The sequence below is a fragment of the Piliocolobus tephrosceles genome, chromosome 6, assembly GCF_002776525.5.
Source record: "Piliocolobus tephrosceles isolate RC106 chromosome 6, ASM277652v3, whole genome shotgun sequence".
NCBI classification, from domain to species: Eukaryota; Metazoa; Chordata; class Mammalia; order Primates; family Cercopithecidae; genus Piliocolobus; species Piliocolobus tephrosceles.
In genome coordinates, this window is record NC_045439.1 from 147,445,178 (window position 1) to 147,472,667 (window position 27,490).

Sequence of the window (27,490 nt, forward strand, 5' to 3'; positions counted from 1 at the left end):
TTTTTTTTTTTTTTTTTTTTTTTTTTTTTGTATTTTTAGAAGACGGGGTTTCACCATGTTGGCCAGGCTGGTCTCGAATTCCTGACCTTGTGATCCACCCACCTTGGCCTCCCAAAGTGCTGGGATTGCAGGTGTGAGCCACCACATCCAGTCAATTTTTGTATTTTTTAGTAGAGATGGGGTTTCACCATATTGGCCAGGCTGGTCTTGAACTCCTGACCTCATGATCCACCTAACTCAGCGTCCCAAAGTGCTAGGATTACAGGTGCGAGCCACCATACCCGGCCTAAAAAAAGAATTATTTTTTAAGGCATCAAGAACCTTAAACTTTATACACAAGGGTAAGGCCACCATCTCAAGGCATTTGACTTGTCACCTCTCTTGGAAGAGCCAGGTAGATGAGGCAGATGTTCTGGGCAGAGGGCAGGACGAGAGTTTGGGGTCTGGTCTGCTCTCTTCTCAGGCTGGGCTGGGGGGGGGGGGGGAGGGGGGGCAAGGCATATCTCAGGCAGTCAGGCCTTTATTACATTTGCGAAGCGGGTCTGCAGATGCAGCACAAGATAAAGAGCTCTGTCCAGAACCACCCGCCACACTGCCGATTGCCCTGGGAGACATGCGCCTGCCAGATAACATCTTTAATATCCAGGGGGAAATGAATTCCCCTGCTTGGTCTGCCCATTTGGCCTAGCCTCTCATCACAATCTGTTTATCTCGCAGAGCTTCCTCCCCTGGTACACAGAGGAGAAATTGTTCTGCCACTGAGCTTTCTGCCACAGCTGAGAACACACTGTCAAAATGGCAGGGTGTGCCATCGGTCATGCCTTTTCTTCCTTCCTCCATTCAGCTTTTATGGATGCTTCTGCATTAGAGCTGTGCCAGGCACAGGGGACCTGGGAGGAATCAGGAATGAACCCCGTCCTGGAAGAGTGGGTAGTGCAGTGGCGTAGACGGACTAGAAAGCGAATTATCACAGAACAGAGTATAATGGGCCTGGTGCAGTGGCTCACGCCTGTAATCCCAGCACTTTGGGAGACTGAGGCGAGCAGATTACTTGAGGTCAGGAGTTCGAGACCAGCCTGACCAACATGTAGAAATCCGGTCTCTACTGAAAATACAAAAAGTAGCCAGGCATGAGCACGCCTGTAATTCCAGCTACTCAGGAGGCTAAGGTAGGAGAATCGCTTGAACCCAGGAGCGGGGGCGGAGGGCGGAGGTTGCAGTGAGCCGAGGTCACTCCACTGTACTCTAGCTTGGGTGAAAGAGCAAAAGTCTGTTTAAAAAAAAAAAAGGTATAACGGAGGCGGTGGAGCCATGGAGCCACAGGAGCAAAGCAGAGTGAAAAGCTTAATTCACCAAGGTGGCGGTCTGGGAAGGTTTCCAGAGAAAAAGAATTTTTGTTTCCTCCAAAATAAAGCATATATATGTTTTTGTTGTTGTTTTTATTTTGAGAGGAGGCCTCACTCTGTCACCCAAGCTGGAGTACAGTGGCAACATCTTGGCTCACTGCAACCTCCGCCTCCCGGGTTCAAGTGATTCTCCTGCCTCAGCCTCCCGAGTAGCTGGGATTACAGGCACGTACCACCATGCCCGGCTAATTTTTGTACTTTTAGTAGAGACGGGTGTAAAGGTAAACTGAGGCTAGAGCCGGACCGGGAACAAAGACACAAGGCAAATGGCAGTGAGAATAGCTTTTATTAGGGCTTGCGGGCGAGGTTCCTTGGTCCAAAGGTGTGGGCCGAGGAAGTCGCACTGAGGGGGGAGGGAGGCTTCTTATAGCCTGAGAGGTAGGGAAGCTGGTTGTGCAAACAGGGCCTGGGGGGTCTTGAAACTACTAGGGCAAGAGTTGAGTAAGGGTCATGAGGAAGGGGTCTTTGGAAACTGTCAACTGAAACTGCTGTTGACGAACTTGTGGAATGCAGGTGAGCTGCAGGTCATGGGGGAGTGTGACTGCCCAGCCGGAACTCTGACGCATGTAAGTCTGAGGGTGTGTACAAGGGTGAAGGGAGTCTTTAACAAAAGGCCTGCTACGCCGGGTAACGCTGCCATGTTGGGTCTAGATTCCTGCCTAACATTCCGACCTCTTTCTAATAAGAAAATGGGGCGACGTGTTCATCCGGCTGCTTCCTGCTGGTATGGGTCGTCGTGGGGTTTTTCGGAGGTCGGAACTTGGGTATAGGGGTGGAGCAGCATCTGACTGAAAGTGACCTGGGAGACTTCTTTCATGCGGTCCTGGATGAAGCGGAGGACACAGGGAGCTATGAGTAGCAAGAAGCCAGTGATTAGTAAGGGGCTTAGAAAGGGTAGGGCTTAACCGGCCACAGACGACTGCCACCACCTAAGTGAGGGCCTCTTGGGTAAGTTCTGTGGCAGCCGCCAGGGCTTGCAGACAAGGGTGCCAGCCCTGGCCTGTGGGATCTAACTGCTTGGAGAGATAGGCCACAGCCTGGTATGTAGATCCAACCGGCTGGGCTAGGAGGCCAGTGGCTACCTTCTGGCGCTCCTCGGTGAATAGATAAAAGGGCCGAAGCGGGTTGGGGAGAGAGAGAGCAGGAGCAGAAAGGAGACAGTCCTGAAGCTTCTTGAAAGAGTTGGCAACCAAGGAGGGGTCGGACAGCGGTCCGGTGGGTGTCTCCCTGGCAGCCTGGTAGAGGGGCTTGGCTAGGACCCCGAAGTTGGGAATCCAATGCCTGGAATACCCTACCAGTCCTAGGAAGGACAAGATCTCTTCCGCATCCTGAGGAGGCTGGAGAGTTTTAATGAGGCTTATTCTAGCTGCCATAAGGCTTTTTGTAGTGGGTGTGAGTAGTATGCCTAGGTAGGTGACAGAAGGGGTGCAAAGTTGAACCGTGGCCGGGGTAACCCAATAACCTTGGTCGCCTAGAAAATTTAGAAGTGTAGCAGTGTCTACAAGGGAGCACTCCCAGGAAGGACTACATAGTAATAGATCATCTACGTATTGTAGAAGGGTGCTATGGGTTAGGGGGCAGAGGAGGATGTCCTGTGCCAGTGCCTGTCCGAAAAAATGGGGGCTATCTCGGAACCCTTGAGGCAAGACAGTCCAGGTCAACTGGGAAGAAACGTGAGTGTCTGGGTCCTCCCATGTGAAGGCAAACAGAAAGTGGCAGTCTGGGTGTAGAGGGATGGTTCTTTACCATCTTTCAGGTCAAGGACAGTGAAATGAGTGGTGTCAGGGGGAACTCGCGAGAGGAGTGTATATGGATTAGGAACAACTGGAAAGGTAGGGACGACTGCCTCATGGATGAGGCGTAGGTCCTGCACGAGGCGATAGGCCCCAGAGCTTTTCCGTACAGGCAGGATAGGAGTATTACATGGTGAGTTGGTGGGAACTAGAATGTGCTGTCGGAGCAGGCGTGTAATGATAGGTTTTAATCCCTGTCGATGTTCAAGGGAGATGGGGAACTGGGGTCTAGAGGGGAACTTGGAAGGGTCTTTTAGCGGATGCGGACCGGAGTGTGGTGCTGGGCAATGATGGGGGTGGAAGTGTCCCACACATTAGGGTTAAGGGGGACGGGAGGGGGGGGGGGGGGGTCGGCCGGGGGGGGTTTGTCAGGTGAGAGGGGGGGGAAGAGGAACGTGAGGTGTGGGCAGGGGTTGGGTCGGAAGTGAACTGAGTCCCCTAGCTTGGAGAGGAGATCTTGTCCTAACAAGGGGACTGGGCACGAAGGAATGATAAGAAATGAGTGCGAGAAGACGGAGCCATTCAAGCGGCAAGACAGAGGAGGAGTCTGGCGGTAGGTGGAGGGAGTGCCATCAATCCCCATGACCGTGACAGTGGAGGGGTGGCTGGGGCCACTAAAGGAAGGCAAAACAGTAGGTAGCCTCCGTGTCCATAAGGAGGGATATGGACTTACCTGCTACCTGGAGCATAACCCTGGGGTCGGCAAGAGTGAGAGGGGTCCCCGAGTCTGGGCCTCTTCAATCTTCGTCGGTGTCGAGGAGCTGGAAGGCGCCTCCAATACCTGGAGGAGGGTCGTCACGTGGAGGTGCAGCAACCGTCCTTAGGTCGCAGCAGTCTGACCTCCAGTGGCCCATCCGCCGACAGTTCGGACAGGGGCGAGTTGGCTCCTTTGGGTTAGGGCACTGCCTGGCCCAGTGGCTGTCGTTGCCTCACTTGAAGCAGGCACCAGGTGGCGCTCGGGCAGTACCTCCTTTCTGGGAGCTGCTGGAGCCGGCCAGCCGGCCTCAGGGCTGCTACCAAAGCCTGGGTTTGGAGTTGTACCTTCTGTTTTAGCCTGGCCTGTCATTGGGCCTCAGCTGCTTCCTCCCTGGAGTTCTAGACCTTGAAGGCCAGTTTGACTAAGTCCTGGATGGGAGTTTGAGGGCCTTCCTCCGCCTTTTTAAAATTTTTTTTTTTTATATCAGGGGCTGACTGAGAAATGAAATATGAGGCCAAGATGGTTGCTCCTGCAGGGGAGGCAGGGTCAAGGCGGGTGTCCTGAATAAGTGCCTCAGTCGGCCGGTTAAGAAAAACAGCCGGATTTTCATCTGCGCCTTGGATTACCTCCTTTAGTTTGTTAAAGTTGACTGATTTGTTAGAGGCTGCCTGCACGCCGGCAAGAAGGCACTGAACCATCATGTCTTGGCAGCAGCGGCCTGCCTGCCCTACCTGGTAGTCCCAGTCGGGCTCAGCCGAGGGCACTGCTTCGGTGCCGACTGGCATGGCAGGGTCAGTTAAATGAACCTGATTAGCATGCTGCCTGGCTGCCGCTAGGATGCGTTCCTGCTCCTCAGGAGGCAGGGTTGAGGTCATAACGACATGAAGGTCGTGCCAGGTGAGATCATATGCCTGGCATAGATACCTAAACTCTTTGATATAACCAGTAGGATTGGCCGAAAAGGAGCCTGCACAATCCTCAACCTTAGACAAGTCTGACAATGAAAACGGCACATGGACCTGGACTACTCCTTCGGCGCCTGCCACCTCTCATAAGGGACACAGGAGGTCGGTCCTGGACCGAGTATGGGCTGAGACAGGCGCGGAAGGGGAGGAGGTGGAGGTAGGTGAGACAGAATCTGTCGGGTTTGGTAAGGGCACAGGACGGGGGGAAGGGTGGGGAGGCGTTGACGAGGATGGGAATAACGATGGGTCAGGGTAAGGAGGTTGGGCAGGAGACCGGAGGGGTGGCCGGGATAGGGTGTCAGGGGCTCAGAAAAAGAGGAGGAATCATCCCTCTCCTTGCCCGAGGGAAGAGACTTTGCGAGCAGAACTTGAGCTAATGAGCATTGGGCACAGAGATCTGGGTGAGAACGCAAGTCCCAAAAGGCCTGAACATAGGGTATCTTGGACCGTTTGCCTAGTCTCTTGGAGCAGTTGGTCAGATCTGTGAGAATGTTAAAGTCTAGAGTGGCTTCTGCAGGCCACTGAGACTGATTATCCAATTTATACTGCGGTCATGCTACTGTGCAGAAGAAAATGAGCCGCAGCCGGGCGCGTGTGGCTCAAGCCTGTAATCCCAGCACTTTGGGAGGCCGAGACGGGCAGATCACGAGGTCAGGAGATCGAGACCATCCTGGCTAACATGGTGAAACCCCGTCTCTACTAAAAAATACAAAAAACTAGCTGGGCGAGGTGGCGGGCGCCTGTAGTCCCAGCTACTCGGGAGGCTGAGGCAGGAGAATGGCGTAAACCCGGGAGGCGGAGCTTGCAGTGAGCTGAGATCCGGCCACTGCACTCCAGCCTGGGCGACAGAGCGAGACTCCGTCTCAAAAAAAAGAAAGAAAGAAAGAAAGAAAGTCTGGAAATTAGCCAAGAGGCACCTCAGAGGGGATTTTCGGTCTGGTTTGGACTGGGTAGTTCCCATGGTCTTAAGGCGGGCGGTCCGGAGGCAATGGGAGTGTCCTCTCACTGCCACCGGGAGTGCGGGGTACGGTGGCTTCCAGGGAGGTTGGACGTCTCCTAGTCCCCAGTGCCGGGGTCACAGCTGACCGGGGAGAGGCCCTGACATGGCCGTGCGTTTGGGACAGGGACTCCCAGAGGGAGCCTTCAGGACAGGGGGAAACTTACCCAGCAGTGATCGAATTGAGTCTTAAATTTGGTGAGACAGCTCCAGGCTTGAGGAGGGGATCCTGGCTCGGTGAGAGGAGAGCCTGCCCGACCCCGCAGGGGTCCGGGGAGGGGTCTCCTCCCAGGTTTCGGCACCAAATGTAAAGGTAAACTGAGGCTGGAGCCGAACCGGGAACGAAGACACAAGGCAAATGGCAGTGAGAATAGCTTTTATTAGGGCTTGCGGGCGAGGTTCCTCAGTCCAAAGGTGTGGGCAGAGGAAGTCGCACTGAGGGGGGAGGGAGGCTTCTTATAGCCTGAGAGGTAGGGAAGCTGGTTGTGCAAACAGGGCCTGGGCGGGGGGGTCTTGAAACTACTAGGGCAAGAGTTAAGTAAGGGTCATGAGGAAGGGGTCTTTGGAAACTGTCCACCAAAACTGCTGTTGACAAACTTGTGGCATGCAGGTGAGCTGCAGGTCATGCAGGAGTGTGACTGCCCAGCCGGAACTCTGACGCATGTAAGTCTGTGGCTGTGTACAAGGGTGAAGGGAGTCTTTAACAAAAGGCCGGCCGGGCGCGGTGGCTCAAGCCTGTAATCCCAGCACTTTGGGAGGCTGAGACGGGCGGATCACGAGGTCAGGAGATCGAGACCATCCTATCCTGGCTAACACGGTGAAACCCCGTCTCTACTAAAAATACAAAAAACTAGCCGGGCGAGGTGGTGGGTGCCTGTAGTCCCAGCTACTCGGGAGGCTGAGGCAGGAGAATGGCGTGAACCCGGGAGGCGGAACTTGCAGTGAGCTGAGATCCGGCCAGGCCACTGCACTCCAGCCTGCGCGGCAGAGCGAGACTCCACCTCAAAAAAAAAAAAAAAAAACAAAAAAAAAAAAACAAAAGGCCTGCTACCCCGGGTAACGCCGCCATGTTGGGTCTAGATTCCTGCCTAACAACGGGGTTTCCCCAGGTTGGCCAGGGTGGCCTCGAAATCCTGACTTCTGTTGCCCAGAGTGCTCATGGCTCATCCATACCCTGGGCTCAAGTGATCCTCCCATCTCAGCCCCCAGAGTATGTGGGACTACAGTCACGTGCCACCACCGCCGGCCTCCTGTATTCTTATATGTATCCAGTAACTCACAATTAAAGGGTAAATATGAGATCTAGTCAAAGGTATTGGGAGGACTGGCCTAGAAATTTCTTCTTTCAGTAAAGAAAATTTTAACTCTTAAGAAATATTCACAATACAATTGTTATCATAGTCCATAAAATCGGTCTTTCTAGTTGCCAAAATTAGAAGTTGCATACAATTACAAGAGTAAAATAGAATTATAAAACGGTACGTTAGGTTTAAGGTTTATAGCCGGGTGCGGCGGCTCACGCACTTTGGGAGGCCGAGGCAGGCTGATCGCTGGAGACCAGGGCAGTGGGACCCAGTCTCTACAACATAAAAATAAAATGTGGGGAGAGAGTGACGTTTTCCAGGTACAGAGGGGAGGTCCGGGCAGAAGCGCAGGGAGAAAATGTGAATATGCTGAGCGTATTCCGGAAGCAGCAAGTAAGCTGGTGTGACCGGAGGGAAATGGAGGCCTGGATGCCGGACGGTGAGGGTGACTGCGCGAGCGTCCGCCCAAGAAGTCTCCCCGCTTTCCCGCCTTTCCTCAGCCTTCGGCCCCTTCTTGCTTTCCTTTCGCGCTCTGTGCTGACTCCGCCCCTCCGCCGGCGCCCGTGGCCTCGCTCCTGAGGGAAACAGGCCGGGGGTGGGGCCGGCGTGGTCATCTCCGTGCGCCTTCCCTCAGGGCGCCGAGCCGCTGGCGCCGTCTGTCTGACGTCACGGTCACTGACAGCGTGAGCCCGCGGCGGCTGCTGCTGCCATGGTGGCTGGCGGCCGGGTAAGGTTCTAAGTGGACCTCCTGCCAGGCCAGAGCGCCTTCCTGGGCCGCAGGGGAAGACCGGGAGTTTGCAGCCAGGGCGGCGGGTTTGTGGTCTGCAGTGTTGTGAGGCTGAGGTGGGGGTTGAAGGCCCAGAAGCGGGACTCTGTGACCCGGATCGGAGGGTGTGCTGGAGGGGTGGCTATGTCCAGGCTGGGGGAGGGGAGCGGCAGTGGGGCTCGGGGGGCTGGAGGAAGCCTTAGGGTTCAGATTGGGATGCAGGTAGTCAGGAGCTCAGTGTTGGGGCAAGGGGATACCTGCCGGGGTTCTGCCTTGGGGGTGGGTTTACCAGACTCACGAATCTCTCTCTCTCCCTACCCGCCCGCCTGCCTGCTCCCCGTGGCTTCTGCTGGCCGCAGGTGCAGCATGTCTAGACTGGGAGCCCTGGGTGGTGCCCGTGCCGGGCTGGGACTGTTGCTGGGTACCGCCGCCGGCCTTGGATTCCTGTGCCTCCTTTACAGCCAGCGATGGAAACGGACCCAGCGCCATGGCCGCAGCCAGAGCCTTCCCAACTCCCTGGACTATACGCAGACTTTAGAGACCGGACGCCAGGGTAGGAGCCCGTCTCCTGAGACCGCGGTCACTGCAGACTAATGGGCCTGGGGTCTGGGCTACTTTTGGTGGAGATTGTGGGACAGGGCAACGTAGAGAAGCGCCTTAGGGTTTCACTTTTTTGGAAGCTTGTTGAAAAAGCAGTCGTCGGGCTGGGCGCGGTGGCTCACGCCTGTAATCCCAGCACTTTGGGAGGCCTAAGCGGGCGGATCACCTGAGGTCAGGAGTTCAACACCGGCCTGACCAACATTCAACCAGATGTCAACATGGTGAAACCCCATCTCTACCAAAAATATAAAAATTAGCCGGGCGTGGCGGCGCGGCCCGTAGTCCCAGCTACTGGGGAGGCCGAGGCACGAGAATCGCTTGAACCCAGTAGGCAGAGGTTGCAGTGAGCTGAGGTTTCGCCACTGCACTCCAGCCTGGGCGACAGAGTGGGACTCCATCTCAAAAAAAAAAAAAAAAAAAAAAAAGGGCAGGGCAGTCGTGGTTTTCTCTACCCTGTACCCTGTATTCCCAAGCAAGTATATTTCAAAAAGACTGCTTAGCTTTCACTTTTAGTTCTGGCCACACTAGTGCTATGTGGGTGTTAAAGGCACTTGCTTAGTGTTGGGTGAAGTGTGTAATAAGTAGAGAGAATCCAAAAGAGGGCAAAAAGAATAATCTTGTAGGGATTAAAAGTCTTCAGGCTTATGTATTAAATCATATATTTGAATGTGAAGACAACTTGGAAACTATCTCATTCAAGTTTTTTGGTTTTTTTTTTTTTAATCCCTCCTATGAGGAAACCAAGATTCAAAAAGATTGTGTAACTTTCCTGAGGCTGTCACAGATTAAGTGGGAAGGTTGGGCCTGTTGGGCCTGGTCACCTGGTCCAGTGGAGTTTCTACGGCATAGGGCTAGGAGGCCGCTTAATTCAATTGAAGCTGAATGTGGCTGGCAGCCCACACAGCTGAAATGAGTAGTTCAGATTTGCAGATTTGTTAATTCGTTTGAGCAAAGGATCTAGGGCTGGTTCAAACTACTACCATATTTGTGCAAGAGGAAGGAGTGTTTTTTTCTTTTATTTATTTATTTTTTTTTTTGAGATGGAGTCTCGCTCTGTTGCCCGGGCTGGAGTACAGTGACATGATCTTGGCTCACTGCAACTTCCACCTCCCTGGGTTCAAGTGATTCTTATGCCTCAGCCTCCCCAGTAGCCGGGATCACAGGTGTGCGCCATGCCCAGCTAATTTTTGTATTTTTAGTAAAGGTTTCCCCATGTTGGCCAGGCTGGTCTCGAACTCCTGGCCTCGGCCTCCTTAAGTGCTGGGATTACAGGCGTGAGCCACCACACCTGGCCAAGAGGAGCGTTTACATTATCTGACTCCCACGCTAATTGGAAATGAGTGTTTTCTCTGATTACCAGTGTTAGATGGTTTGGAAAAGTTCTGGAGGAGTCTTCAAAGAGCTATCACCTTAGAGTGCGACTGATTGTCAGCACTTTATAATCTGGTGGTAATCTAGTATTGCAGTGTGCTTCCTTCCCTTGTATTTTGTTTGTTTGTAATTGCTTTGCAGTAGTCTTTCTTCTGAGATTAGAAGTGGCCACATTCCCAGAGATCTTTCTTGCTCTACATTCTTGAGCATTATTGGATGTGTTGTGGCCTGGCCTAGTTGTTTTTTTTTTTTTTACCAGATTTCCTTTAAGAAGGGATTTATGCTTGCCATATTGTGGGGTCCTGCCTCCCTGGTTTCCTTTTTGTTTTTGCATTTTTCAGTCCAGTTACCATAGGTGGCTGTCACTTTGCTACCATTTCACTGCTGGCATTTACTCAAAAGAGTGAGGCCTAGGGTTGGGTCAGCAGGGCTTAGTAATGGTGTGTTTCTGAGGCGGTTTGGATGGGCTTTTTCTGGTGTACCTCTTTTCTTAGCAACTGCCCCCTTTCTCCTAGTCCTTCTCTGATACACTAAATGAAGTTCTGGGAGAAACTCCCAAGTTTTCCCTACTATTCTTTGTGAAGTGAGAGATCAGAATGTGAGGGAGCTCAGTTTTAGTTTTAGTTTTGCTGTGTGGTTGATACTGACTCTCTGGTATTGGGCACTATACGGTGAGGTAAAGTTTTTTTTTTTTACTCTAGCAGGACAGCTGTCCTCCTTCAGATTCCACACTCGGGCAAGCATTTTACATCATCTGTCGTGGTGTGCAGCACTCCTGAAGGGCCCTGGTATGGAAGGTTCTTGGAGCAGAGGACTCTTGTTTAGCGATCCCTGGGTAGTTTCTTGGGACTTGTTACCATGACCTGGCTGTGAACGTGTGCTACCTGAGCGTCACTGGGCCTTCTCTTCCAATGGAAAGCAGGTGTTCCTGAATTCTAGGTGTGAGATCTCTTCCCCACTATATTCCTGGGTGTCACTGGCTCCCATTCTCCCTCCTTCAGTGATGCTCTTGCGGGCTGTCCCAGGTGGGGCTGGAGATGCCGCAGTGCTACCCAGCCTTCCACGGGAAGGACAGGAGAAGGTGCTGGACCGCCTCGACTTTGTGCTGACCAGCCTTGTGGCACTGCGGCGAGAGGTGGAGGAGCTGAGGAGCAGCCTGCGAGGACTTGCCGGAGAGATTGTTGGGGAGGTCCGGTGAGTAATGCAGCTTCCTCTCCCGCTTTATCCCTCCCCTGCAGCTTTTTCAGCTGAGGTGTGTTCTGGCCTTTGCTCTCTGTCTCTAAAGAAGAAACCAGTTTTATAGCTTCTAGCCTAATCTGGGTGGAAGCTGTACATTTGGTACCTCGCCTTGCACATGTGCCTTGCCGCTTCTGGACTCTCATGGTCGATCTGTTGTAGCAGCTGAAACACTCTGTTTGCCTAATCTAGTCTGTGTGTGTGGTCTGGGCCCAGGGAGCTGCCCTTCTTACCCTCCTGAGGGTTAGAGACCTAGGATTTTCTCTGCTTTTGGCCCTTTAAGGAGGAGCAGTAGTAAGAGGCACCCCATGGTGAGCAGAAAGACAGGCTGGATGGGACCTAATGGTACCCTTTGGGATGGGGCCTGCTTTTCCAGATCCCACGTGGAAGAGAACCAGAGAGTGACTCGGCGGCGAAGGTTTCCGTTTGTCCGGGAGAGGAGTGACTCCACCGGCTCCAGCTCTGTCTACTTCACGGCCTCCTCGGGAGCCACATTCACAGATGCTGAGAGCGAAGGCGGGTGAGTTGTCTCTCCTGGAGGCAGTTATGGCTACAGCCAGGTGGTGTTTTGTAAAAGTAGTATCAGTGGAAAATCCAAACCAAGCTGCTGCAAATAATTTTTGGAACAGGTAAGAGTATAATAAATACAGAAGAGTTGAAACGAAAAACCCATCCAATTTATGTCATTCAGACAAATGTAGATGTTAATAGCAGTTATTGCTTACATCTGTTATCTTAGTTTATTACATAGTTATGGTATATTATTTGGGCGTTTTTCTGTGTTATCACAAGGACTTGATAAGCATTGTTTGACTTTGTTCCTTTCCTTGGGTGGCTGAGCTGTTGTACCGAGACGTCTAAGCACGAAGCATGCTCCTCCCTGGGAGTCACCCTCTTCCCACAGGGGAGCCTTGCCTGTGAGCTTTTGCATTTTTACAGGTGGGAGGTGGATATCCTGAGTTCTAAGTGGCCCAGGGAGGGCTGACAATAGGCCTTTCTGTGGGGCGGGGCAGGTGGCAGGAGTCTGGTGGACAGCCTCCTCCAAGTCTGGTCATGCTAAGGGCGTTTTGAGTTTAAACACTGGCACCACTTTGAAACTTTGGTCCCAAGGATAGAGTCTGATGTTGTCACTAGCAGCATCTGCCCTTGTCTGCTGCTAGCGCCGATCATTCAGGTAGCCTGTGTGAGGCCTAGAGGCCGATTTCTCCTTGTCCAGCCTTTTTCTCAAGGGAAAGACTGGTGCAGAGAACAGCCAAGTTTTATGCTGGATCAGAGGAATTAGCTATAAGCAGGCAAATGGAAACTAGAAGTTAAAATCAGTCAGTTAAAACCAGGCACAGTGGTGGCTCATGGTAATCCCAGCACTTTGGTAGGCCGAGACAGGAGGATTGCTTGAGTTCAGGAGCTTGAGACCAGCCTGGGCAAGGCAGCAAGACCACGTCTCTACATAAAATAACTACCTGGGGGAGGCCAAGGCGGGCGGATCACCTGAGGTCAGGAGTTTGAGACCAGTCTGGCCAACATGCCGAAATCCTGTCTCTACTAAAAATACAAAAATTAGCCAGGCGTGGTGGTGCATGCCTGTAATCCCAGCTAATTGGGAGGCTGAGGCAGCAGAATTGCTGGAACCCAGGAGGCGGAGGTTTCAGTGAGCCGAGATCATGCCACTGCACACCAGCCTGGGAGACAAGAGTGAGACTCCATCTCAAAAAAAAAAAAAAAAAGAGCTGGGCATGGTGGCATGGGCCAGTAGTCCCAGCTACTTGGGAGGCTGGGAGTTTGAGGCTGGAGTGAGCCATAATTGTGCCACTGCACTCCAGCCTGGGTGACAGAGCAAGACCCTGCCTCAAAAAAAAAAAAAAAAAAAGTAAATACTAGGTGATAGGAAGTTTTCAGCTCCATTATAATCATATGCACCCACTGTTATATACGCAGTCCGTTGTTGACTGACACGTCATTATCACCAACGCTGGATTTGATGACTGCTCAGGGGCCTCCAGAAACCTGTGGAGTAGTGGTGAAGAGCTCTGCTCGTCCATGGGGGACTGCTGTTGCCTGGGTTGTCAGATCCCTATTATCTGTATTCTCAAGGGCAAGCAGAGGTGGCCCTTTTCTATTCAATTTACCTAAATGGCTCTGGGCCAAGAGATGCTTCCAGAAGTTGTGTTAAAGAGGGGGCAAAAATGAAATTAACATTTGATACATCTGAAGTGAAGAGAGAGACGGAGGAAGTAGTTGACAGTGGGCACTGAGATGTAAAAGAACATCTCTGCAACCTAAGGAAGCAGGCCACTTGGTTGGGGAATTGATATTTGAACTCTGTAAGGAGGTGGAACAGAAGGAGAGGTCACAGCTCTGCCCCAGATCAAACAAAACTTGAGGTTCTTCATGACTGTTTTTTGTTTTGTTTTGAGACAAGGTCTTACTCTGTTGCCCAGGCTGGAGTTCAGTGGCACCATCACAGTACAGCAGCCTCAACCCCTTGGGCTCAAGTGGTCCTCCTGCCTCAGCCTTCTGAGTAGCAGGGACTACAGGCATGTGCCACCATGCCAGCCAATTTTATTTATTTTTTTTGTAGAGATGGGGGTCTCACTATGTTGCCCAGGCTGGTCTTGAACTCCTGGCCTCAAGCAGTTCTCCCATATTGGCCTCCAAGTGCTGAGATTACAGGCATGAACCATCGCACCTGGTCCTCTTTGTGATGATTTAAAGAAGTTGTCCTAGGCCGGCGCAGTAGCTCAGGCCTGTAATTCCAGCACTTTGGGAGGCCGAGGCGGGTGGATCACTTGAGGTCAAGAGTTCAAGCCCAGACGACCAACATGGCGAAACCCTGTCTCTACTAAAAATACAAAAATTAGCCAGGCATGTTGGCAGGCACCTCTAATCCCAGCTACTCAGGAGGTGGAGGCAGAAGAATCACTTGAACCCAGGAAGTGGAGGCTATAGTGTGCCAAGATGGCGCCACTGCACTCCAGCCTAGGCGATAGAGCAGGACTCTGTCTCTAAAAAAAAAAGGTACTGAGGCCGGGTGTGGAGGCTCACGCCTATAATCCCAGCATTTTGGGAGACCTCACCTGAGGTCAGGAGTTCGAGACCATCCTGGCCAACATGGCGAAACCCTGTCTCTACTAAAAGTACAAAAATTAGCTGGGCGTGGTGGTGGGCGCCTGTAATTCCAGCTATTCAGGAGGCCGAGACAGGAGAATCACTTGAACCCAGGAGGTGGAGGTTGCTGTGAGCCAAGATTGCACCACTGCACTCCAGCCTAGGCAACAGAGAAAGACTCCACCTCAAAAAGAAAAGTACAAACTTCTGGGGTCAGTGGGAGCCAGAGCAGTTAACCAGGGACATCTGTGGGACCTTCACTGCTAGGGGTGCTCACTGGGACTCCCAAGGCCACAAGGAGCAGGCCAGGGCTGCCAGACACCTGTGATGGGGCAAGGGGAGGGGTGGCTTTCTTAATTATAGCTCCATCAGGCTGTGTCCCATGCCCAGTCCCGTGGCATGAGAGGTGGTGGTGCAACACTCTGTGGTTGAGCTGGCTGCTCTCTAGGGCAGTGGCCGTGGTGAATGATTCGCCGTGCCATCGTCATTGCCATGTAGGTCAAGGGGGAGCTCTAGGAGTCTACAAACTCTGAAATGGCTTTGAATGTGTGTCTTGGGGCAAGGAGAGCTGCTTTGAGGCAGTAGGGTTTCAGATTGATGAGGAGAGTGCCTTAAAGTGGGGCTGAGATGCAATTAAAGTCCACTTTTTAAAGTGCCAGCTTCCCTGGAGCCTCCCTGCCTCACAGGGCTCTACCAGCTTTCACTCTGTTTGTGGCAGCAAGGCCCCCTGACCTCTCTTCTTGGCTTTGTGAGCTAGGCCTTTAGGATCCAGAGGGATGGCAGTATCACAGGTCAGGTCCCAGGGGATTCTGTGCTGATGCCCGGGCTCCAGCAGGGCTAGGTCCCTCCCTGGGGGTACTGGGGGCAGAGAGACTCTTGTTTGGACTCCTGATTGACTGAGGCAGCCCTCAACCCAGCAAGAAATAGGGTCTCCCCCTCTTTCTAGCAAAGAGAGATGATGTGATTCCAGCTTTCTGTTCCAGATACACCATCTATCCATTTTGCCTTTGGGCCTGGCTGGGCAGAGAAGACTCTGGTTTGATTTTTCTCAATCTGTGGCAGGTGCAGTTGGGAGTTTCGGTTTCTCTAGGTTGCCTGTGGGTGGTCTCGCTCATCAGTACCCAGGTTGGTTACAAAATCTAATGACACTTACCCTTCTGCCTTAAATTTCTAAAGGTTTTTTTTTTTTTTTCCCCTAATAAGTAAAGGGGAAGGATACTTGGATAACCTCTTAAAAAACAAAAGTGCGGTTAAGAAAGGTTTTAAATACCTTACAAGTTCTTGTAGTAGATATGTCTGGGGCCTCTTTTTTAGATGAGGCTGAAGCTCCTCTGTAAGGATGCTGTCAGCATGGACTGGGCATCCGGTCTGGTTGCTCACTTCCAGAGCCTTCAGAGCCTGCCGCCTTGTGGTTTCTGGACAGGAGGACAGCACTTCTGCCCTGACATTAGGCTATCATGTGTTGACTTTATTTGTAGGTGTGTGTGTCATCTCTCCTTCAATCCTGTTTTGCTCCAGCCACAGGGAGCCTACTCTCTTTTTTTCTTTTTCTTTTTTTTTTTGGACGGAGTCTCTCTCTGTCGCCCAGGCTGGAGTGCAGTGGCATGATCTCGGCTCATTGCAAGCTCCGCCTCCCTGGTTCACACTATTCTCCTGCCTCAGCCTCCCGAGTAGCTGGGACTACAGGCGCCCGCCACCACGCCTGACTAAGTTTTTGTTTTTAGTAGAGATGGGGTTTCACCGTGTTAGCCAGGATGGTCTCAATCTCCTGACCTCATGATCCGTCCACCTCGGCCTCCCAGAGTGCTGGGATTACAGGTGTGAGCCACCGTGCCTGACCTTGTGTTTGCTTCTGACCCCCAGAAGTCCTACCTTTTCCCTTGCTCAGTCCTTATCTATTTTAGGCAATTAGGGAAAACACCCTAATCAACTGCTGGTGACTGAGATCCAAGAGAAGCTCAGCTTCCTCTTTAGTGGGTGCATCAGGATTGGGGCTTCTTAGGAGCCACCTGGCATGTGGCAGCCCCCCCCCAAACACCTTTTCAGGGGGTGGTTTGCATCGTCTTCCCCTTCTTGCTTCTGGCTGCAAAGTGGTTCCTATCACCTCTTCTCACACCCTTAAGTTCTCAAGGTTACCAAGGGCTACTCCTGTTGTGGTTTAGGTTTGGTTGACTTGGGCCAGAGGTTATGTTTGTGGATACGTGTGGCTGCCCATGGTCTGAGGCTGCACCCACCCACGTTGGTTCTGATAAGTGTCTCTGACTCATAAGGCAGAAATGAGCAGGGGCTTCTCACATTTGCCTCGACTGTCACAGGGCCCCAGCTGGTCAGCTACTCTTTCCTTCCTGGATCATTTTCCCAGCCCTTAGTTCCCATAGGAAGCTTTCTCTCAAATAATGATTTCTGCTGGGCATGGTGGTTCATGCCTGTAATCCCAGAACTTTGGGAGGCCAAGGGGGGCAGATCACTTGAGGCCAGGGGTTTGAGACCAGTCTGGGCAACATGGCAAAACCCCATCTCTACTAAAAATACAAAAAAATTAGGTGGGAGAGTTGCTTGAACCCAGGAGGTGGAAGTTCGAGTGAGCCAAGATCGAGCCACTGCACTGCAGCCTGGGTGACACAGTGGGCCAAGATCGAGCCACTGCACTCCACCCTGTCTCAAGAAAAGAAAAAAGAGGCCGGGCGCAGTGGCTCAAGCTTGTAATCCCAGCACTTTGGGAGGCCGAGACGGGCAGATCATGAGGTCAGGAGATAGAGACCATCCTGGCTAACATGGTGAAACCCCGTCTCTACTAAAAAATACAAAAAACTAGCCGGGCAAGGGGGCGGGCGCCTGTAGTCCCAGCTACTCGGGAGGCTGAGGCAGGAGAATGGCGTGAACCCGGGAGGCGGAGCTTGCAGTGAGCTGAGATCCGGCCACTGCACTCCAGCCCGGGCGACAGAGCGAGACTCCGTCTCAAAAAAAAAAAAAAAGAAAAAGAAAAAAAATCTGCCCTCAAGAGGTAGGATTGATTGTGATTTGGTGCTTTGGACAACGCCATGAAGAGTGCTGCTTTGGTGGTGAGGGATACAGACCCTAGGGGCTCTGAGCTGAATAATCCTTTTGTCCCTTACATTTCTCTGCCAGTTATACAACAGCCAATGCGGAGTCTGACAATGAGCGGGACTCTGACAAAGAAAGTGAGGACGGGGAAGATGAAGTGAGCTGCGAGACTGTGAAGATGGGAAGAAAGGATTCTCTGGACCTGGAGGAGGAGGCAGCTTCGGGTGTTGTGCCCAGTGTCCTGGAGGCTGGAGGTTCCTCAGGCTTGGAGGATGTGCTGCCTCTCCTGCAGCAGGCCGACGAGCTGCACAGGGGTGATGAGCAAGGCAAGCGGGAGGGCTTCCAGCTGCTGCTCAACAACAAGCTGGCGGTGAGGCTCCAGCTGCCTGCCTGCTTCTCCTTCCCTCCCTCCCTCCCTCAATCTGCTCCTGAGCCCTGGGGAATGAAGGCCCATGGGGTTACTGCCCCTACAAGGTGATATGGGACGAGAAATGGTGAGACAGCTGGTTCTGCATCTGTCTCCCAGGCTGCATATCCTCTTCTAAGGAAGCCCAGCATGGACCCTAGGGCCAGGGTACCGCTTGCCCCAGAGCTGCCTCCTCTCTGGGGATAGGGAGTGTAGTCCTCTGCCTTCTGTAGAGCTACTGCAGAAAGAACCGTACCTCTCACCTCTAGGGGGAAATGTGGAAAGAACTGTATTTTTTTTTGTCCTCGTTTCCCTTGAGGCAGAGTCCAAGCTGCCAGCCCCATTACAAGCGACAACTGTGTAGGTCGTTCACCCACAATTCTCTTCTCAGGTTCACTGACAAAATTTATGCCCACCCAGGTATAAATGCCCCCCTCCGGAAGTTAGAAGTTTCCCTTTTCCTTTCATACTTTCTTCATGTGTCAGCAAAAGACCTCGTGCCTTATGACATCTTGGAGTTGACCTTTCCTCCCGCCAGTTCTAGGAGGCCACAATGCCCTCTGTGATTGTGCAAGCTACTGGCTAGACAGAGAATGTGTCATACATTAACTGCATGTGGGAAGGGATGACTGGGGGGGAAGACTGCCTGTAGGAGCTGGCCTGATATTGATGATTGTAACATACTAGCTTGGAAATTCAAACCTAGGGTGTGGGGGAAGGCCAGGGCCTCCATTCTCCACAGCTGAGGAAAAAGGGGCCTTACCTGTTTCTGTCTGGTCTTCAGTATGGAAGCCGGCAGGACTTTCTCTGGCGCCTGGCCCGAGCCTACAGTGACATGTGTGAGCTCACTGAGGGGGTGAGCGAGAAGAAGTCATATGCCCTAGGTGGTAAGTGCTGACAGCTTCCTGTGGGAAGGTGACTGGTTCAGGGGGTGGGGCTGGCCCATCTGCCTGGGGACCTGGGGAACCACCAAGATGCTGTCAGAGCAGTTGTGGCTCAGTTACCCACTAGGGACAAACTCTAGCTCCCAGAGACCCTTGCTTTCTCCTCTGGAGGAAGAGAGCAGTCTTTGTTTATCTGTATATCATGATGATTAGTAACACACGTGCATATGTTTTTAGGAGTACTTGTATCCTATCAGCATTATTTGTTTTTCTCACTCTCTAGCCACAGAGGGCAAAACCTTTTTTCTTAACCTGAGGATTTTTTGCTGCTGCTTAGAAATCTGGTTTCAGTTATGAAGCCTGTGGGGCAGGTGTTCTAAGAATATGGGTAGCTTACGCCGGGTGCGGTGGCTCACGCCTATAATCCAGCACTTTGGGAGGCCGAGGTGGGCAGATCATGAGGTCAGGAGATCGAGACCATCCTGGCGAACACGGTGAAACCCCGTCTCTACTAAAAATACAAAAAAATTAGCCAGGCATGGTGGCGGGCACCTATAGTCCCAGCTACTTGGGAGGCTGAGGCAGAATGGTGTGAACCCGGGAGGCGGAGCTTGCAGTGAGCCGAGATCACACCACTGCACTCCAGCCTGAGCAACAGAGTGAGACTCCATCTCAAAAAAAAAAAAAAATATATATATATATAGCTAGCTTAGAAGACTCTGGAATCCACTTGGCAAGTCTGTTGGCAAAGGCTCCACCCTGGAAGATAGGGTGCATCTGACCTGTGCCAGGCTCAGGGCTTGGCCTTGTCTGTCATGAAGTCAGAGAATCCTGGGACTTTAGAGACTGATGTGTCCTACCGAACTCCACACACTGAGTCAGGTACCATCAGTGGGTTTCTAGGTCTGTGGTTCAGTTAATATCTTTTTTTTTTTTTTTTTTCCAAACAGTCTGTCTCCGTTGCCCAGGCTGGAGTTCAGTGGCCTGATCTCGGCTGACTGCAACCTCCACCTCCTGGGCTCAAGCAATTCTCCTGCCTCAGCCTCCCCAGTAGCTGGGATTACAAACACATGCCACCATACCCGACTAATTCTTATATTTTTAGTAGAGATGGGTTTTTGCCATGTTGGCCAGGCTGGTCTCAAACTCCTGGCCTCAAGTAATCCACCCACCTAGGCCTCCCAAAGTGCTGGGATAACAGGCATAAGCCACTGCGCCTGGCCAGTTAACTGTCTAAAACAGATTGGTTTACCTTTCTATTATAAGTACAGCCTTATAAATATTATTGAATCCTTGATAATGTATACTCTAACAATACCTCAAGGTTAATATTCTAAACATCTGTAGAATTCTGTTGATGGAGAAAGAACAGACCAGTTGAGTAGGATGTCTCTGCAGACCCTCAGAAAAATTCCTGGAAGTTTTAACAAAAGATGCTTAATCATGATCACTTTTTCTTCAAAAGTTTCTATTTTCCCTCCTGAATTTCAGGTAAGGATTCCCAGTCAGCTTTTGGGCTGATTTTTGGACTTGTCATGTCAACCTTTCCTTTCCCTCTTGATCATTGATCATCTCTTATTAGTGCTAGTAGCCAGCATGAACCCCAAAGACAGAAGTGGAGGCAGTGGTTAGAGGGACAGCACTTGGTTGGTCTGGCCTCCTGAGCTTAGCACCCATGGACAAATCTTTACCTGCTGGAGGTCAGATGACTATGGAATGTCTCTGAAGGTTCTGCTCTGAGATCACAGCCTTTAAGAATTATCCTTACTGGGTATAAAGTTTATTTCATTGTATCTCTAGGAGCTGGACCACCAGGAGGTACTCATTCTGTGGGGTCTCAGGCAATGTCTTGTCTACAACGCTGTCTGTCTAGCTTGTCAGCAACTGGTTGTCTCATTCTGTTATTATTTTCCTAGTGAGACTACTTTGAAGTGGGCAGAGAGAAATCCCCAAAGAGGCAGTGTCCCTCATTGGTGGGGCCGTATGTTCCTGTTTGGGAAGGATCCCAGCACTTTGGGAGGCTGAGGCAGGTGCATCACCTGAGGTCAGGAGTTCAAGACCAGCCTGGCCAACATGGCGAAACCCATCTCTACTAAAAATACAAAAATTAGCCAGGTGTGGTGGCACACACCTATAATCCCAGCTACTGGGGAGGCTGAGGCAGGAGAATCGCTTGAACCCGGGAGGTGGAGGTTGCAGTCAGCTGAGATCATGCTACTGCACTCCAACCTTGGCAACAGAGTGAGACTCGTCTTAAAAAAAATCCTGTGTTGCAGTGTCTTCTCCAGTGCATAGGCATATGATGATCCTTATCTGGCAGTCCATAGGCTCCAGCCTCGGTACTTTTTCTTTTTCTTTTTTGAGGCTGGAGTGCAGTGGCGCGATCTCCACTCACTGCAAGCTCCGCCTCCCAGGTTCATGCCATTCTCCTGCCTCAGCCTCCCATGTAGCTGGGACTACAGGCGCCTGCCACCGTGCCCAGCTAATTTTTGTATTTTTAGTAGAGACGGAGTCTCACTGTGTTAGCCAGGATGGTCTTGATCTCCTCACCTTGTGATCCGCCCGTCTCAGCCTCCCAAAGTGCTGGGATTACAGGCGTGAGCCACTGCGCCCGGCCCAGCCTCGATACTCTTAAGTGACGCTTGTCAGAACTTTCATGTGTCTGCGCTTTAATTTCTTTGTTAGAACACTAACCTAGAAAGCTTGGGTTAAGACTAAGTGAAAGTCATCTCTGGTCAGACCTCAGTCCATGTGGCTCTTGTGAAAGAGTTTTGGTCTAGAGCTAATTAATATTCTTGGATTGTGGATCCTTTTAAGATATATATATATATGTGTGTGTGTGTATATATATATATTTTGAGACGGAGTCTCGCTCTGTCACCCAGGCTGGAGTGCAGTGGCCGGATCTCAGCTCACTGCAAGCTCCGCCTCCCAGGTTCACGCCATTCTCCTACCTCAGCCTCCCAAGTGGCTGGGACTACAGGTGCCCGCCACCTCACCCGGTTAGTTTTTTTTTTTTTTTGTATTTTTTAGTAGAGACGGAGTTTCACCGTGTTAACCAGGAGGGTCTCGATCTCCTGACCTCGTGATCCGCCCGTCTCAGCCTCCCAAAGTGCTGAGATTGCAGGCTTGAGCCACCACGCCCGGCCTATTTTTTTTTTTTTAAGAGATAGGGTCTGGCTGTATTGCCCAGATTGGTCTTGAACTCTTGGTCCCAAGCTATCCTCTCCTTGGCCTCTCAAAGTTCTAGGATTACAGGTGTGAGCCAATGTACCCATCCCCTTTAGAGAATTTTATCAAAGCTGTGATCCCTCTCCCCAGTTACCTAAAATTTTATACAACTTGAGATCCATGGACACCACCTCTCCAGAATAAGGTCTTTTGGGGACAATTTCTGATTGTGTTGGATCCTTTTTTTTTTTTTTTTGAGGTAGAATCTCTGTCATCCAGGCTGAGTGCAGTGGTGCAATCTTGGCTCGTTGAAACTTCTGCCTCCCAGGTTCAAGTGATTCTTCTGCCTCAGCCTCTCGAGGAGCTGGGACTACAGGCATGTGCCAACACACCCGGCTAATTTTTGTATTTTTACTGGAGACAGGGTTTCACCATGTTGCTCAAGCTTGTCTCGAACACTTGGTCTCAAGTGATCCACCCACCTCGGCCTTCCAAAGTGCTAGGATTACAGGCATAAGCCATCGTGCCTGGCTGGATCCTTTTATATTTCAAATGCTAAAATCTGCTTCAAGCACATCAGGTGGGCGTTATAAAAAGGTAACTTGGGTTTCTAATGACAGATGGGGAAGCCAAGGTGACACAGAAGTCATCCCTGAAGTCTTCCGTTAGAAGCCGTTTGCAGCCTTTTCTGAGACAGTCTCACTCTGCAACCTAGTCTGCAGTGCAGTGGTGCAATCTCAGCTCACTGCAACCTCTGCCTCCTGGGTTCAAGTGATTCTCCTGCCTCAGCCTCCTGAGTAGCTGGGACTACAGGTGCCTGCCACCATGCCCAGCTAATTTTTGCATTTTTGGTAGAGATGGGGTTTCACCATGTTGGTCAGGCTGGTCTCCAACTCCTGACCTCAGGTGATCTACCTGCCTCAGCCTCCCAAAGTGCTGGGATTACAGGCGTGAGCCACTGTGCCTGGCTTGTTTGAGGCCTTTTATTCTGCTCAAGTTCACAACTATTTCCAAACAAGTACAAGCTGGGTAGGGATTGATGCGAGCTAAAGCAGTCGTTCTTCCCACAAGCCTTCCTATGAAAGTGTACGTAAGAGCTGTGTCAACTCTGGATTTACCTTTGTCCTACAGGAAAAGAAGAAGCAGAGGCTGCTCTGGAGAAGGGGGATGAGAGTGCTGACTGTCACCTGTGGTAATAACACCCTGTAGTGTTCTGGGAAGAGCCAGCAAGGGCCAAAACAGAGGACAACTCTTTCTTTTCTCTGCCTGGGCCACAGAGGCATTTTCCAAAGGATCCAGGAGAGGGAGCTCTGGCTTGTATTTCCACAAGCCTCAGTCTACCCCTAGCCAGAGACAAGGGAAGTTTCTGGTAGGGGAGGTGGCTTGGGGATGAGGCAAGGGGGGAGTACAAGCTTTTTTCTGATGGGGCTTGGAGAAATGAGTAGCTTTGTAAGAGTCATCCTAGCTACAAAACTGGAGTTTTTGGCTCTCAGGAGGCTGGGACAATCTGCAGCTCCCCTATCCTGCACAAGCTCTTCTTTCTACTGTGTGATCCCTGGCTGCTGGTACTCCGGCTTCTTTGCTTGGTTTGCGTGAGGAAAAGCAGATGTGAGCTCACCCCTTCAGAAACATCAGAGGCAAAGTTCTGTCAACTTACCTGGGCCAGGGCGAACTCAAATCCTGGGGTCTGGTTTCAGCACCTGAGTTTTAGTGAAAATGTTCCTTTCCCACTGCCACCCTTGCTTTTCATGTCTCCACCCTCAGACTGTGAGCTAAGTGAGAGGCTGTGTTTCTCCATCTGTTGCTGAAACTTTTGTCTCTGCAAGGGTTCTTCTCAGAGGCCAGGTAACTGTTTCTTGGGTGTCACTGCTTCTCGGGGCTTCCAAGGATGAATAGCTATTCCTGAGGAACAGCTGTTTGGATTAAACATGGAAATGAGCCTCTAGAAGTGTCTGATACCCTCCAGATACTTAGCATATATATGAAAAAGCAACTTGGGCTGGTTACTTATCTAGTGTCAGCTGTGCTGCTAGGAACAATGCTGGGGGGATGGGGGAGTAAGATTTTGTTTCTGAAGACACAATGGGAAGCTGGCTGGTTGGTTCCCTTTGGGAGGGGCGATGTGGGGAAGAGGGCAAATATAGGAGGTCTTTCTCTGGTTCTGTTGGTTTCCAAGTTAACATTAGAAATTCCTAGAATATCCCCTCCCAATGTGACTATCGTAAGAAATTGTTTCCCAAGTCCCAGTGATACACCTGTATGCTTAAAAGCTAATGAGACCCACTTTTTTGTCTGCCCAGAAGATAAGTAGTATACTTAGGTCTCTTATACTTTCATGCTGATTATTTTGATGCTTTAAGTTTTTATTAATGCCTGTGGCTGTACTCTTTATGAGAGAGGGGAAATCTGGAGATATGGACTGAGAACTTGCATAAATATTCTTAAGTGTAAGAGAGATTTACTGTGGTGAATCCAGCTTTTTTTAATACCTAGAATACTTTGGAGACTTGTAAGCCTACCATTATCTACTAAAGAATACTAATTAGGGCCAGAGGTCTGTGAAGAGAGGGGATTACGTAGAGATGAAAATTAGGTATTTTTAGCTCTAGTTGAGGGTAGAGCGATAGGGGACAATGCAACTAGGCTGTGGGTGGGGCATCCATTCCTTACAGTGATGGTGCTCAGCCCTTGTCCCTGAGCTTGCTGCTTCCCCCCTAGGTATGCGGTGCTTTGTGGTCAGCTGGCTGAGCATGAGAGCATCCAGAGGCGCATCCAGAGTGGCTTTAGCTTCAAGGTGAGGACAGGCTTTTCCTCCTTCCATGTGCTGGCCTATCCCAGATTCCCTGCTCCTTTCCGACTCCCTGCCAAAAGCTTTTCTACAGCCTCAGTGACTTGCCTCTCTTCTTCTTCTTTTTTTTTTTTTGAGACAATCTCACTCTGTCACCCAAACTGGAGTGCAGTGATGTGATCTTGGCTCACTGCTACCTCTTGGGTTCAAGCAATTTTCCTGCCTCAGCCTCCCAAGTAGCTGGGATTTACAGGCATGTACCACCATGCCCGGCTAATTTTTGTATTTTTAGTAGAGATGGGGTTTCACCATGTTGGCCAGGACTAGTCTCAAACTCCTGACCTCAGGTGATCCACCTGCCTCAGCCTCCCAAAGGGCAGGGATTACAGGCATGAGCCACCGCATCCAGCCCTTGCCTCTCTTTTAGCAACTCTGGTGTCTGATGTTAGTTTATATTTACATTTTCCCCTTAGGAGCATGTGGACAAAGCCATTGCTCTCCAGCCAGAAAACCCCATGGCTCACTTTCTTCTTGGCAGGTGGTGCTATCAGGTAAGCTGCATTTCAGCACTTGACTTATTGGTCCTAAATGCCTTCTGATACTGATTTCCTTGCCAGGAAGAACAAGATCCTCAGCGTGGTCTGGCTCAGGTGCCCTTTCCTCTGAATGCTCATATTATTGGTGGTTGGACCCAGCCTCATTTGACCCTATTTTCAGTATATCCCCAAAGATTAAAAAAAAAAAAAAACTTTTAAAACCTCTTATACACACCTTGATCTTTTGGTGGCAGGTCTCTCATCTGAGCTGGCTAGAAAAAAAAACTGCTACAGCCTTGCTTGAAAGCCCTCTCAGTGCCACTGTGGAAGATGCCCTCCAGAGCTTCCTAAAGGTATCAGAGAGGGGCAGGCAAAAACACCAGGGTAACCTTTTTTCCTAAGGACATTACTGAGACCCTTAATGGGAGGGGTTTTCCTGGTAGGGGGCAATTTTGTGTTTGCCTGTTCTATGGGAAAATCAGAATCATTTGCACAGCTTATCAAAAATATAGATTTCTTCAGACCCACTGAATCAGCCACATGGTTGGGGACTAGAAATCTCTAACAAACTTCAGCCTGATGAGAATATAGGAACCTCTTACTGAAATATCTTTGTCCCTTTTCCCAGGCTGAAGAACTACAGCCAGGATTTTCCAAAGCAGGAAGGGTATATATTTCCAAGGTAAACTCACTTTTCTACTTCAACATAGTTCTGGGAACTCCTGAAAGTACACAGTATCAGTTTTCACTGTTGTCTTTTTTCAGTGCTATAGAGAACTAGGGAAAAACTCTGAAGCTAGGTGGTGGATGAAGTTAGCCCTGGAGCTGCCAGATGTCACGAAGGAGGTAATGCTTTTTAAGTCGGGCAGATCACCTGAGGTCGGGAGTTCAAGGTCAGCCATAGAGAAACCCCGTCTCTACTAAAATTACAAAATTAGTTGGGCATGGTGGTGCGTGCCTGTAATCCCAGCTACTCAGGAGGCTGAGGCAGGAAAATCGCTTGAATCCAGGAGGTGGAGGTTGCAGTGAGCTGAGATCATGCCACTGCACTCCAGCCTGGGCAACAAGCACGAAAGTCCATCTCAAAAAAACAAAACTGCCTGTCATCACTGAATCATGTGACATTTTTTAGAAAAAAGGCTTTCCTAGCGGTCTTATTTCCCTAGGAAAAAGAGTCTACCTCTAGGGGGAAGAGACAGATTTAATAGGCTCCAGGCTATCCTGGGAAAGTAGGAAAAAGACTGTAGCAGAGCTCAGAAAGGAAGCAAAGGGCCCCTCTTCTCAGGTTCCACTGGTTTGGGAAAATGCTGGTTTAAATATTGAGTCCTAGATTTGTTCTTTGTCTCCCTAGGATTTGGCTCTCCAGAAGGAACTGGAAGAATTGGAAGTCATTTTAGGAGACTAACCACATTTCACTGGCCTTCATGACTTGATGCTACTATTTAAGAGGGGGGAAAAAAGGCTTTTTTCCTTAGACCTTGCTGAGATCAGGAAACCACACAAATCTGACTCCTGGGTCTGACTGCTACCCGGTACCATTCCCCATTAGTTAATTTATTCTAACCTCTAACCTAATCTAGAATTGGGGCAGTACTCGTGGCTTGGGTTTCTGTGTTTCTGTTATTCTCTCCCTTGAGTAATCTCTTGAAAAAAATCAAGATTCACACCTGCCCCAGGATTACACATGGGTGGAGCCTGCTAGACCTTCCAATTGCTGGTGACGTGGATGAACTTCAAAGCTATAGGAAAACACAGAACTTGTCACTTTAATCTTTTTCACTGACTAATAGGCCTCAATACATATAGTCCTAAGATCATACCTTACCTACCAAGGAAAAAGGGATCAGAGTAGCCCATAGGCATTGCTTTCTTATCACCTATCATGTGAATTCTACCTGTATGCCTGGGCTGGACCACTTGATGACTTCCAGAGTCCTGTCAGCTTTTGGAATGACAGCAGTGGTACAGGGTTTATGATGCTATGAAACAATGTCTGAAAAGTTGCCTAGAATATATTTTGTTACAGACTTAAAATAAACCAAATTTGATGTTATCAGCTCTTTATTCTTACTTGACACCTCCATAATTGTTTCCACCTACAGAGGCTACTGCAGGCAGGTTATAATTAATGCTCTTTAGAGTATATAAAATACAGGTATCAAGCTTATTTTTAGCCTAAACAAGGCCTATTACAACTAAGCAGGTACTCCCTGCCCCTCTCATGTTCATTCTTAGGGCCACGAGCACAAACCCCTAAAACCACCTAGAAGAAAATTTAAGACTGAGATGCTTAGGCCGGGCGTGGTAGCTCATGCTTGCAATCCTAGCACTCTGGGAGGCCAAGGTGGGTGGATCACATGAGGCCAGGAGTTTTGAAACCAGCCTGGCCAACATGACAAAACCCCCATCTCTACTAAAAA

General features: G+C 50.5%; 1 protein-coding gene across 5 annotated transcripts; it reads left to right on the forward strand.

Moving 5' to 3' along the window:
• Nucleotides 1-7,759: 7,759 nt before the first annotated feature.
• RMDN3 (regulator of microtubule dynamics 3) lies at nt 7,760-27,123 on the forward strand. 5 transcript variants are annotated; one of them, XM_023189373.1, is made up of 14 exons: nt 7,769-7,889; nt 8,288-8,481; nt 10,601-10,687; nt 10,901-11,093; nt 11,512-11,655; nt 17,370-17,655; nt 18,476-18,578; nt 22,878-22,938; nt 24,465-24,540; nt 25,008-25,085; nt 25,325-25,423; nt 25,699-25,752; nt 25,836-25,916; nt 26,422-27,123. In XM_023189373.1, the coding sequence occupies exons 2-14, from the start codon at nt 8,295-8,297 to the stop codon at nt 26,473-26,475; spliced, it is 1,503 nt and encodes a 500-aa protein (XP_023045141.1). In that variant the 5' UTR covers nt 7,769-7,889; nt 8,288-8,294; the 3' UTR covers nt 26,476-27,123. The 5 variants fall into 5 exon arrangements, with proteins under 5 accessions (XP_023045145.1, XP_023045141.1, XP_023045143.1 ...); XM_023189375.1 differs by having other exon boundaries at nt 10,604-10,687; XM_023189374.1 differs by having other exon boundaries at nt 7,837-8,005.
• The last annotated feature ends 367 nt before the right edge of the window (nt 27,124-27,490 follow it).

Bases quoted from the DNA above. Each gene is read 5' to 3' on its own strand.
- RMDN3 (XM_023189373.1), top strand. From the start codon at position 8,295: ATGTCTAGACTGGGAGCCCTGGGTGGTGCCCGTGCCGGGCTGGGACTG. The intron at 10,688-10,900 runs GTATGGAAGGTT...TCCCTCCTTCAG, and splicing joins AGCACTCCTGAAGGGCCCTG to TGATGCTCTTGCGGGCTGTC. The intron at 25,917-26,421 runs GTAATGCTTTTT...TTGTCTCCCTAG, and splicing joins TGCCAGATGTCACGAAGGAG to GATTTGGCTCTCCAGAAGGA.